General features: G+C 42.7%; 1 protein-coding gene across 1 annotated transcript in view; it reads right to left on the reverse strand.

Annotated features, from left to right (window-relative positions):
* Nucleotides 1-2,740: 2,740 nt before the first annotated feature.
* Nucleotides 2,741-14,062, reverse strand: part of epha5 (EPH receptor A5) — a 130,573-nt gene continuing 119,251 nt past the window's right edge. Inside the window, exons 15-17 of the mRNA XM_029692447.1 lie at nucleotides 8,834-9,027; nucleotides 6,498-6,722; nucleotides 2,741-4,933 (exon numbers count right to left, since the gene is read on the reverse strand). Of these exons, the coding sequence (XP_029548307.1) occupies nucleotides 4,828-4,933; nucleotides 6,498-6,722; nucleotides 8,834-9,027 (525 nt within the window). The 3' untranslated portion in view covers nucleotides 2,741-4,827. The remainder of the gene's footprint in view (nucleotides 4,934-6,497; nucleotides 6,723-8,833; nucleotides 9,028-14,062) is intronic.

Raw genomic sequence — 14,062 nt, forward strand, 5'->3', positions numbered from 1 at the left:
ACATAATGTAACCCTGAAGGAAGCACACTGTTTAAAAGTGCGTAAACAAAGCATATCGTTTCACCAAGCTATTCCAGGTAGCTTCAACTACAACTAAATGCTCTGGTCTTAACTGCTATGGTCTTAGCCGACAGACACAATCAATAACAATAACAAAACCAGCAGATCAACACACAGAGTTTTCACATGTAGATCATGTCATCATTAGTCTGTATTAGCCTTAGGCTACCGTACAGGAATCCATATCATATCCTCTGGAAAATACATATTTTTTTTCTATGATTCCGTCTGAAAGACTTGTGCTTTGTGAAGTCGGGCACTAAAACAGGTGCTTTGTGTTTCCTGAAAGATGGTCGTACTGTAGACTGCCCTCATTTAGGGGACAGATTTTCTTTGCAAATGAAGAAAAAAAACATGCTTTATAATATCCACACAGTACTAACATAACATTTAGCACGGTGCTTGTTTTTCCATTTAAGACCTAAAACATATTTCGGGTCAATCAAGACTTTTGTTGAATACCAAATAGGAGAATACCTGGTAATAATTGACTTTAAGGTACCTATAAGGATATCTTATGGTAAAGTAGCAAATATCTGATAAATATTGAAATGTTGACAACACGTGGCAATCACCCAACAAATAGTTCACCAACAGGTGTTTTGTCCTTTATTCAATCACATAAAATAATAATATGTTGTCTCCTACAAAGTGCAACTCAAATTAGTTTCATTATAAACTAGTCGTTTCTTGATACCAAGGTGGTATGTAGTTTGATACCAAGGTGGTATATTGGTTGATACCAAGGTGGTATGTTGGTTGATACCAAGGTGGTATGTTGGTTGATACCAAGGTGGTATGTTGGTTGATACCAAGGTGGTATGTTGGTTGATACCAAGGTGTTATATTGGTTGATACCAAGGTGGTATGTAGTTTGATACCAAGGTGTTATGTTGGTTGATACCAAGGTGGTATATTGGTTGATACCAAGGTGGTATATTGGTTGATACCAAGGTGGTATATTGGTTGATACCAAGGTGGTATATTGGTTGATACCAAGGTGGTATGTTGGTTGATACCAAGGTGGTATGTTGGTTGATACCAAGGTGGTATGTTGGTTGATACCAAGGTGGTATGTTGGTTGATACCAAGGTGGTATGTTGGTTGATACCAAGGTGTTATATTGGTTGATACCAAGGTGGTATATTGGTTGATACCAAGGTGGTATGTTGGTTGATACCAAGGTGGTATGTTGGTTGATACCAAGGTGTTATATTGGTTGATACCAAGGTGGTATGTTGGTTGATACCAAGGTGGTATATTGGTTGATACCAAGGTGTTATGTTGGTTGATACCAAGGTGGTATATTGGTTGATACCAAGGTGCATACCGGTGAAACTCACCTAACGAACCATGATGGCATAACCTAGAAAGGGGACAACTTTAGTGGTAATTAGTTACTGTACAAGCTGTAAACGAGATGAATTAACAGAATATATAGCTGGTCCTTCACCTCTATCTGGTCTGGGGAAAAAGGGACTTTCAAAATATGGATTGACCATTTTAAAAGCAGTCCACTATACTGAATCATGTTACGCTACCATCCTGTTCTCTTTCTAAAATATACTTCTGAAATAAGGACAAATATTCCACCAAGCAAGCTGTTAGTCTGTTCTACTGACTGACTTGTATACTGTACATCCCTCTTCGTTCTCTGTCAGAAAATACAGCAGTGTCTCAATCTATCTTCTCTCTTCATACAATCTATTTTATTACGACAGGTAGCCGGGGGCGACAGGTAGCCGGGGGCGACAGGTAGCCGGGGGCGACAGGTAGCCGGGGGCGACAGGTAGCCTAGTGGTTAGAGCGTTGGGCCAGTAACCGAAAGGTTGCAAGATCGAATCCCCCGAGCTGACAAGGTAAAAATCTGTCGTTCTGCCCTTGAGTAAGGCGGTGAACCCACTGTTCCTAGGCCGTCATTGTAAATAAGAATTTGTTGTTAACTGACTTGGCTAGTTAAATATATGAAAATACATCCCACAACGAACACAGATAGAGTAATCATTGATCATTAAGCGATTATCAGAGCAAAAGTTATGTGCAATTGACTGTAAAAGGATCAAGTTCAACCAATAAAGCACTGAGAAGTGATATAAGCATGTATTAAATCCTACTCTACACTCTTAACAAAAGGTGCTATCTAGAACATAAAGCTGTCCTTATAGGAAAACCCTTTGAAAACCCCTACTAGGTTCCAGGCAGAACCCTTTACAGAGGGTTCTACATGGAACCAAAAAGGGTTCCTCAAAGGGTTCTCTTATGGGGACAGCCAAAGAACCCTTTTGTAACCCTTTTTTCTAAGAGTGTACATATTCTCTACATTAACCCGGTATGTAATGTTCTCCAGCATAAAGAAGAAGGAGAGAAAACAAAGCTTCCTGGTTTTACTATCCAGTATATACAACGTTAAAGTCAAATAATGTTCCACCGACTGACGGTTGTGGATTTGATTTTGACCGGAGACTTGCTTTATAATAATGCATTACCTCCTACGACATGTATAACAAGAAGAAGAAGAATTACGTGGGTGCTTACATTTGTCCTATTTCACACATGTACCCGTGTGTATTATACACGGTGTGAATTGGAAATGTGTTTTTGCATATCCCACTCCCCCTGAGACACCCTCAGAGAGTGAGGTCATGGGCCAGGGGTTTTGTAGTCAGGAAGAAATACTACACACATACAAATGCTTTTATAGAATAAAAAGTTACAAATAAATTACTAATACCAAGCTAAAAGTCTATATTGCTTCTTAATACTCAGGAGTTGCCCACCAAAATAATACATGTTCGTATGAAAAACAGTCTTACTGCATAAACACAGTCCAATCTCTGTAGGGTAGTGGATAAAGTGGAGGGGGTGTGATGAAGCTTGATGTGCAGAGGAAAGTATCATAGATGACCAACTAGAAAATCAATAGAATGTGCTGTTATACGTTGTAGAAACTTCTGGATTGGTTCTATTGGTATGTTCTGTTGAATGACAGTTCTGGAGATTTGTATGGATTTCTGAAAGTTCCATTTAAAGGTTCTGTTGGAAGTTCTGTTGGAAGTATGGATGTTCTGGTAAGTTCCTGGAGGTTCTGTTGGTTATCTGAAGGTTCTGATAGACTGCAACATGTTTTATTTCTCTATAGGATGCATGTGGATCTATGGAACACTGGAAGTTCTGTACAATTCTGTAGGATGTCCGATTATGTTGAAACAGTCGTTTTTCTGTTGGAGTGCGGCAAGTTCCGTAGTTTGTCTGAAAGTTCTTAAGGATTTTGTAGATACTGCAGGATGTCAGTAAGACATCTGTGGGTTCTGACATCTGTGGGTTCAGTAGGACATCTGTGGGTTCAGTAGGACATCTGTGGGTTCAGTAGGACATCTGTGGGTTCAGTAGGCCATCTGTGGGTTCAGTAGGCCATCTGTGGGTTCAGTAGGCCATCTGTGGGTTCAGTAGGCCATCTGTGGGTTCAGTAGGACATCTGTGGGTTCAGTAGGCCATCTGTGGGTTCAGTAGGACATCTGTGGGTTCAGTAGGACATCTGTGGGTTCAGTAGGACATCTGTGGGTTCAGTAGGACATCTGTGGGTTCAGTAGGACATTGTGGGTTCAGTAGGACATTGTGGGTTCTGACATCTGTGGGTTCAGTAGGCCATCTGTGGGTTCAGTAGGACATCTGTGGGTTCAGTAGGACATCTGTGGGTTCAGTAGCTCATCTGTGGGTTCAGTAGGACATCTGTGAGTTCCGTAGGACATCTGTGGGTTCCGTAGGACATCTGTGGGTTCCGTAGGACATCTGTGGGTTCAGTAGTACATCTGTGGGTTCAGTAGGACATCTGTGGGTTCAGTAGGACATCTGTGGGTTCTGACATCTGTGGGTTCAGTAGGACATCTGTGGGTTCAGTAGGATGTATGTAGGTTCAGTAGGACATCTGTGGGTTCCGTAGGACATCTGTGGGTTCTGTAGGACATCTGTGGGTTCAGTAGCACATCTGTGGGTTCAGTAGCACATCTGTGGGTTCTGTAGGACATTTTGGGGTTCAGTAGGATGTATATGGGTTCCGTAGGATATCTGTGAGTTCTGTAAAAGTGCTGAAAGTTATTCTCTGTATTACTGTTGATGATGTTTTCAGTAATGTAGGTTGGCTGTCTAGAGGTAATAGACTGTGTGTAGCTGCTGGGGTTTCTGAAGTGCCATACATTCAGCCAAGAGACTGACTCCCATGTCTGAGTCCCATCCAGGAAGAGTACTCAGCTAGCGCTGTTCAGACTGGACAAGGAGAAAATGTGCCAAACAAGATGGTCTTTTAAAACATTTCATGGCACAGATTTTGGAACCGAATGTTACCCGGGCTCGTATAATTCACTGTTTACTAGCCCGGCTGGCCAGTGACTTCCATCCCTGAGAGTAATTTACTACACAGAGTCTCCTCCTCTCACTTCACCCAGTTCAGGTCACAAAAACACAACTGTTCAACACCAAGCGCTCTTCAGTGTTCCTCACTTCATCAAGTCGTGTCCCGTTGTATTTCAGTCAATAAATACATCATGATCATATATTCATAGAAAAGTTCTAGGCCACTAGATCCGTATGTCTATCTGTCTGCCTGTTGGGAGTAGGTTCAGATTGGTACTGTAAAGTTCATACATCTGGCCTGTATCAGTGGTCAGATTGGTACTGTAAAGTTCATCATGTCTGACCCTAGGTTCAAAGGTCAGATTGGTACTGCAGTGTCCATACTGTACATCTGGTTGTAGGGTAAGGGGTCAAAGGTCAGATTGGTATAGTATTATTCACCAGGCTAACTCTCATCTCCTGGATGCTGTTGATTATCTTCTTCTGATGTCCAACCAGGTTCACTCCAACCCTCCTCAGATCACTGCAGGGGAAACATAGTACTCAGTATCTTTGTCATTTAGGAAAACTGTTTTTAGCTGATACACCTAACAAATTCTGGCTTGAGCAAAGCCACTTTATCAAATGTTCTTGGTATGAGCCACGAGTCAAACATTTTTTCAACCAGACCACAATGCAATTTTACTTTGAACAGAGCGAGCCTCTCGCGCGGAACCGTGCTGCGTAAGTCCAGGTAATATTGAAATGAATGATAGCATTCGGCAGAAGCTACCCGTCCAGGGTAGCAGGCCCAGGGTTGCAAATACCGGTAACTTTACGTAAATTCCCAGATTTTCCAGAAATCCTGGTTAAAGGATTCTGGATGTCTTGCTTATTCCCTCCCGTTTCCAGAAATATTCCAACTGGGATTTCTGGAAAAACCTGGGAATTTTGGGGAAAGATAGCAGAACTTTGCAACCCTCAGCAGGCCTGTTAATGTTACCTCATCCATTCTACCCCCTATAGGGAACATCTGTCCTCCCTCAGCAGGCCTGTTAATGTTACCTCATCCATTCTACCCTCCTATAGGGAACATCTGTCCTCCCTCAGCAGGCCTGTTAATGTTACCTCATCCATTCTACCCCCTATAGTCACCTCATCCATTCTACCCCCTATAGGGAACATCTGTCCTCCCTCAGCAGGCCTGTTAATGTTACCTCATCCATTCTACCCTCCTATAGGGAACATCTGTCCTCCCTCAGCAGGCCTGTTAATGTTACCTCATCCATTCTACCCCCTATAGTCACCTCATCCATTCTACCCCCCTATAGGGAACATCTGTCCTCCCTCAGCAGGCCTGTTAATGTTACCTCATCCATTCTACCCTCCTATAGGGAACATCTGTCCTCCCTCAGCAGGCCTGTTAATGTTACCTCATCCATTCTACCCCCTATAGTCACCTCATCCATTCTACCCCCTATAGGGAACATCTGTCCTCCCTCAGCAGGCCTGTTAATGTTACCTCATCCATTCTACCCTCCTATAGGGAACATCTGTCCTCCCTCAGCAGGCCTGTTAATGTTACCTCATCCATTCTACCCCCTATAGTCACCTCATCCATTCTACCCCCCTATAGGGAACATCTGTCCTCCCTCAGCAGGCCTGTTAATGTTACCTCATCCATTCTACCCTCCTATAGGGAACATCTGTCCTCCCTCAGCAGGCCTGTTAATGTTACCTCATCCACTCTACCCCCCTATAGGGAACATCTGTCCTCCCTCAGCAGCCACTGTCTTCTGTCTGACTCAGCAGAATCTACACTACAGTGCTTCGCTCGGCAAACTCTGTTGCAGGCCATTACTTCCCAAGACAGAAAAAAAACATTGTTTTCTCTAACCTTAGAAACTTTTGCTGAGTAGACATGGCATGATACACCTTAGCACAGGAAGGAGATGGAGTACATCCCAAATGGCACCCTATTCCCTATTTAGTGCACTACATTTGCCCAGGGCCCATTGGATATAGGATGCCATTTTGGGATACACCCTCAACCTCATCAGAGGTTAAACAGGAGGAAGGATATGAGCTAGTGTTTCAGGGAGACTTACTCCAGGGTCATGTGGGAGACCACTTCCACTGAGGTGTATCCACTGTCCATGAAAAGCTCCACGTAGCGACCCATCTTGATCCCCTTCAGCCACTCCTCTATAGACTGGTACCCAATGGCCTCCCTCAGGCCTCCAGACTGGTACCCAGTGGCCTCCATCAGGGCTACTGACGCAGACACGCTGGCCTCCGAGTCCACACTGCCAGGCTCCACTAGATTAGACACCCTGAGAGAGGAGAGAAGCACATATAATGTCAGTGTCTGAAATGTGTAGTCTGAAATGTGCAGTCTGAAATGTGCGGTCTGAAATGTGTATTGTGAAATGTGCAGTCTGAAATGTGTATTGTGAAATGTGCAGTCTGAAATGTGCAGTCCGAAATGTGTATTGTGAAATGTGCAGTCTGAAATGTGCGGTCTGAAATGTGCAGTCTGAAATGTGCAGTGTGAAATGTGCAATCTGAAATGTGTATTGTGAAATGTGCAGTGTGAAATGTGCAGTGTGAAATGTGCAGTCTGAAATGTGCAGTCTGAAATGTGCAGTCTGAAATGTGCAGTCTGAAATGTGCAGTCTGAAATGTGCAGTCTGAAATGTGCAGTCTGAAATGTGCAGTCTGAAATGTGCAGTCTGAAATGTGTCATCTGCCCTGGGATCAAACCGCATATTCAATTATGAGGCCTCTAATTGGTAACCACAATTACAGCTGCTGCTAAAATGGAATTACACTGTTCTATTTAAATAGCCATATAACATTATTCCCAAGCAGAAAAGTCTATAGTGCTAATGATTCCCAGGCTAGGAAACAACGGAATGTAACCACAGAGCAGAACATATTACCACTGAGCCAAGCTCCAACCAACCAATTTCTTATTTAACAGCACTTGCAATTATGTAAAGCAGTTCCTGAGATGCAGCATGATTCTTCCATGTAGAATACATTAGTCCCAGCGATAGAATGAAGAACCACAGGGTAAATATTGACTAGGAGCTCTGTCTGAAAACCATGATAGTGTGGAGAACACCATTCTCTGTGTGCTATTCCTAGAATTGGGATTCATTTGTCTGATGCCACTTCTGCTCAGATCAAAGTCTAACCAAGGGACAAGAGATGGTGTGTGTGTGTAGGTGTGTGTGTGTGTGCGCGCGTGTGACAGGAGATCGTGTGTGTGTGTGTGTGTGTGTGTGTGTGTGTGTGACAGGAGATCGTGTGTGTGTGTGTGACAGGAGATCGTGTGTGTGTGTGTGTGTGTGTGTGTGTGTGTGCGTGTGTGCGTGTGTGTGTGTGACAGGAGATCGTGTGTGTGTGTGTGTGCGTGCGTGCGTGCATGTGTGTGTGTGACAGGAGATCGTGTGTGTGTGTGTGTGACAGGAGATCGTGTGTGTGTGTGTGTGTGCGTGTGTGTGTGCGTGTGACAGGAGATCGTGTGTGTGTGTGTGTGTGTGTGTGTGCGTGTGACAGGAGATCGTGTGTGTGTGTGTGTGTGTGTGTGTGTGTGTGTGTGTGTGCGTGTGACAGGAGATCGCGCGTGTGTGTGTGTGCGTGCGACAGGAGATAGTTATTTGTTACAACTGTCAACACGTCCTGATTTCCTGTGACAACCTTTTATCCATTTAGCCATTTATCCATTAATCCATTTAGCCATTAATCCATTTAGCCATTAATCCATTTAGCCATTAATCCATTAATCCATTTAGCCATTAATCCATTTAGCCATTAATCCATTAATCCATTTAGCCATTAATCCATTTAGTCATTAATCCATTCATCCATTTAGCCATTTAGCCATTAATCCATTAATCATTTTAGCCATTAATCCATTAATCCATTAATCCATTTAGCCATTAATCCATTTAGCCATTAATCCATTCATCCATTCATCCATTTAGCCATTTAGCCATTAATCCATTTAGCTATTAATCCATTAATCCATTAATCCATTAATCCATTTAGCCATTTAGCCATTTAGCCCATCAAAGCTTTCAGGTGGCATAACTGGCTCAGCCATTGTCAACAGGGAGATCACGTGTGTTTGCGAGACAGAGGACCCGAGGTCAATGCCAGTTAAGCAAGCAGTGATGTCCATCACACCGACCTCAGTAAAAGTAATAGGAACAAATCCATCCGTAAATCCCCCTGACCTGTGTGATGAGTCGACCATAAACTGGGATTCCTCCTGACCTGTGTGATGAGTCGACCATAAACTGGGATTCCTCCTGACCTGTGTGATGAGTCGACCATGAACTGGGATTCCTCCTGACCTGTGTGATGAGTCGACCATAAACTGGGATTCCTCCTGACCTGTGTGATGAGTCGACCATAAACTGGGATTCCTCCTGACCTGTGTGATGAGTTGACCAGGGCTTTGAGACTGCTGGGGTTGCGTATCAGTTTGTCTAGTAGACAGACGATCTCCTCAAACTTGGGTCTGCTGTTCCTGTCCTTCTGCCAGCAGGCCATCATCAGGTGGTACAGAACTACAGGACAGTCCATAGGGCCAGGGAGACGGTAGCTCTCCTCAACTGCCTTAATAACCTGGAGGGAGAGGTCAGAGGTTAGGTGGCACAGAACTACAGAGCTACGAGAGAGAGGGAGAGAGAGAGAGACTAGCTGAGAGGGAGAAAGTGTCTAAAAGAGAGAGGGGGATAGAGAGGGGGTGACTGCGACTAGTTAAAAGAAAGAGAGGGAGAGAGAGAGGGGGAGACAGTATCTAGCTAAAAGAGAGAGAGCGAGAGGGAGAAGGAGTCTAGCTAAAATAGAGAGGGAAAGAGAGAGAGAGGGAGAAAGAGAGTGAGGAGGCATCTTGCTAAGAGAGAGAAAACATAAAACTGAAGAAAATGAACAACAATGACAAATGGTTTGATGAAGAATGCAAAAACCTAATAAAGAAATTGAGAAACATATCCAACCAAAAACACAGAGAACCAGAAAACCTGAGTCTACGGCTTCACTATGATGAATCACTAAAACAATACAGAAATACACTACGGAAAAAGAAGGAACAGCACGTCAGAAATCAGCTCAATGTAATTGAAGAATCCACAGACTCTAACCACTTCTGGGAGAATTGGAAAACACTAAACAAACAACATGAAGAATTATCTATCCAAAACAGAGATGTGTGGATAAACCACTTCTCCAATCTTTTTAGCTCTATAACAAAGAACAAAGAACAAAGAACAAAAACATATACATGATCAAATACAAATCTTAGAATCAACTATTAAAGACTACCAGAACCCACTGGATTCTCCAATTACATTGAATGGACTACAGGACAAAATACAAACCCTCCAACCCAAAAAGGCTTGTGGTGTTGATTTGATGTTATTGTGGTGCTGATGGCATCCTCAATGAAACGATAAAATATACAGACTACAAATTCAAATTGGCTATACTTAAACCTCTTAAGCCCCACTCTCTTCAACAAATATATCAACGAATTGGCCAGGGCACTAGAAGACTGCAGCACCCGGCCTCACCCTACTAGAATCTGAAGTCAAATGTCCACTGTTTGCTGATGATCTGGCGCCTCTGTCCCCAACCAAGGAGGGCCTACAGCAGCACCTAGATCTTCTGCACAGATTCTGTCAGACCTGGGCCCTGACAGTAAATCTCAGTAAGACATAAATAATGGTGTTCCAAAAAAGGTCCAGTTGCCAGGACCACAAATACAAATTCCATCTAGACACCGATGGCCTAGAGCACACAAAAAAAACAATACATACCTCGGCCTAAACATAAGCGCCACGGGTAACTTCCACAAAGCATTGAATGATCTGAGAGACAAGGCAAGAATGGCATTCTATGCCATCTAAAGGAACATAAAACTCAACACACCAATTAGGATGTGGCAACAACAAAAAATGTACCCGTTATAGAACCCATTACCCTTTATGGTTGTGAGGTCTGGGGTCCGCTCACCAACCAAGAATTCACTAAATGGGACAAACACCAAATTGAATTCAGGACCTCAGGAGGCTGAAGAAATTCGGCTTGTCACCAAAAGCACTCACAAACTTTTACAGATGCACAATCGAGAGCATCCTGTCGGGCTGTATCACCGCCTGGTACGGCAACTGCTCCGCCCATAACTGTAAGGCTCTCCAGAGGGTAGTGAGGTCTGCACAATGCATCACCGGGGGCAAACTACCTGCCCTCCAGGACACCTACACCACCCGATGTCACAGGAAGGCCAAAAAGATCATCAAGGACAACAACCACCCGAGCCACTGCCTGTTCACCCCGCTATCGTCCAGAAGGCGAGGTCAGTACAGGTGCATCAAAGCTGGGACCGAGAGACTGAAAAACAGCTTCTATCTCAAGGCCATCAGACTGTTAAACAGACATCACTAACATTGAGTGGATGCTGCCAACATACTGACTCATCTCTAGCCACTTTAATAATGGAAAAGTTGATGTAATAAATGTATCACTAGCCACTTTAAACAATGCCACATTATATAATTTTTACATACCCTACATTACTCATCTCATATGTATATACTGTACTCTATACCATCTACTGCATCTTGCCTATGCCGTTCTGTACCATCACTTATTCATATATTTTTATGTACATATTCTTCATTCCTTTACACTTGTGTGTATAAGGTAATTGTTGTGAAATTGTTAGGTTAGATTACTTGTTAGATATTACTGCATTGTCGGTACTAGAAGCACAAGCATTTTGCTACACTCGCATTAACATCTGCTAACCATGTGTAAGTGACAAATAAAATTTGATTTGATTTGAATTCTGCAAAAATATCCTCCGTGTACAACGTAAAACGCCAAATAATGCATGCAGAACAGAATTAGATCGATACCCGCTATTAATCAAAATCCAGAAAAGTACCGTTAAATTCTACAACAAAGCCACCACCTACAGAGAGATTAACCTGGAGAAGAGTCCCCTAAGCAAGCTGGTCCTGGGGCTCTGTTCACAAACAGACCCCACAGAGCCTCAGGACAGCAACACAATTAGACCCAACCTAATCATGAGAAAACAAAATGATAATTACTTGACACATTGGAAAGAATTAACAAAACAAACTGAGCAAACTAGAATGCTATTTGGCCCTAAACAGAGAGTACACAGTGGCAGAATACCTGACCACTGTGACTGACCCAACTTTGACTTTGTACAGACTCAGTGAGCATAGCCTTGCTATTGAGAAAGGCTGCCGTAGGCAGACCGAGAGAGAAGACAGGCTATGTGGACACTGCCCACAAAGGTGGAAACCAAACTACACTTCCTAACCTCCTGCCAAATGTATGACCACATTAGAGACATGTTTCCACACAGACTGACAAAGAATTTCAAAACAAATCAAACATTGATTAACTCTGTTAGGCGACATAGCGAAGTGTTCCATCACAACGGGCCACAAACGTTGTGGTCCGTTGCCATGAGAAATATGGAGCACCAACAACATTGTAAATACAACCTATATTCATCTAATTATTTATTTCCCATTTCATACTTCAACTACTTGCACATTGTTACAACACTGGACATAGCCAATAATATAACATTTATATATTATTTTAAACCTTTTGTGAGTTTAATGTTTACTAATGTTTCCCTTGTTTATTATCTATTCCATTTTCTTTGGCAATGTAAACATTCAGGAAACTAGGCGTATGTCGCACGTCACTACTTCACAGGAGAGACATTTGAACGTAAAAAATATATTTTTTATCAAAATGCATTTTTTGGGGGGCAGAAATGCTTTCTGGAACATGTGAAGTATCATGTGCCTTAATAACAAACTTGTATTCCATCTGTAAAATTACAAGCCTAGTTGGTATAGCCACAGAAAAAGACAGGAAACTTCTCGCTAGCCATGATTGGCTGAGATAATGGATGGGCTGGACATGCCGGGAGATGAGTTTGTATTGGTCTGCAATGTAGCATGCTTCTGTCTATAATGTGAGTTGCTCAGTATGTGTTGATAGACATTTCTACTGCACCTTTTTTGAAAGAAATTATCCATCGAGAACTACAAAAGTTCTGCTACTTTTCTCAACAACATAGAGTAAGATGGCGCAGACAGACATGGAAGCTCTGCTTCTAGCTCCTAAGCAACTTTGCAGTAATTTTGTTGTTATTTCTTACATTATTAGCCCAGAATGGTTTTTGTGTTATTACTTACAGCCGGAAATAACTTTTGGATTTCAGAGCGACAGTAACTCACCAGCATTACAACCAGAAATACAACTTTCCCGAATTGGATCCTTTGTTCATACTCCCCAAGGCAAATTTATCCCAGAAGCTGCTACAAGACGCCGCCGGCGGAGAAGAGGTATTCGGAGTGGACTTCTAGTCCGACTCAGGCGTACACACTATCCATCGCTTCCGAGTATATTACTCGCTAATGTTCAGTCCCTGGACAATAAAGTAGACGAGCTCGGGGCGAGGATCTCCTTCCAGAGAGACATTAGGGACTGTAACATACTCTGTTTCACAGAATCATGGCTCTCTCCAGATATACTGTCCCCATCCATACAGCCAGGTGGGTTCTCAGTTCATCGAACAGACAGGAATAAAGAACTCTCCGGAAAGAAGAAAGGTGGCATTGTATGTTTCATGATTAACTACTCATGCTGTGATTGTGATTATGTACAGGAACTCCTTTTGTTCACCTCACAATCAAATGCCGACAATATTACCTCTGAAGAGTATTGTCTTTGGTTATAGTCACAGCCGTGTATATTCCCCTCAAGCCGATACCACGACGGTCCTCAAGGAACTACACTGGATTTTGTGCAAACTGGAAACAATATATCCTAAAGCCGCAATTATTTTAGCTGGGCACTTCAACAAGCAAATTTGAGGAAAACGCTACCGATATTCTATCATCAAATTGCCTGTGGTACTCGTGCTTCAAAAACTCTCGACCATTGTCACTCTCCATTCCTGGATGGCTACAAGGCCCTCCCCCACCCTCCCTTCAGCAAATCAGATCATGACTGCACTCTGCTCCTCCCTTCCTATAGGCAGAAACTTAAAACAGGAAGTACCAGTGCTAAGGTCTACTCAAAGCTGGTCTGACCAATCGGTATTCATGCTTCAAGATTATTTTGATCACGCAAACTGGAATATGTTACGGGTTGACTCTGAGAATAACATTGGACGTATACACTGACACGATGACTGAGTTCATCAGGAAGTGTATAGGGGATGATGTTCCCACTGTGACTATTAAAACCTACCCAAACCAAAAACCGTGGATAGATGGCAGTATTTGCCCAAAACTGAAAGCACGAACCACCGCATTTAACCATGGCAAGGTGACTGGGAATATGGTTGAATACAATCAGTGCATTTATGCCCACACAATATCCCATAATAAAAAAACATAGTTTTTTTTTTACATTTTTGCTAATTTATTAAATATAAAAAACAGAAATACCTTATTTACATAAGTTTTCTGATCCTTTGCTGTGAGACACAACATTTTGTTCAGGTGCATCCTGTTTCCATTGATCATACTTAAGATGTTTCTACAACTTGATTGGAGTCCACCTGTGGTATATTCAATTGATTGGACATGATTTGGAAAGC

This window comes from Salmo trutta, chromosome 15 (assembly GCF_901001165.1).
Source record: "Salmo trutta chromosome 15, fSalTru1.1, whole genome shotgun sequence".
Classification (NCBI taxonomy): Eukaryota; Metazoa; Chordata; class Actinopteri; order Salmoniformes; family Salmonidae; genus Salmo; species Salmo trutta.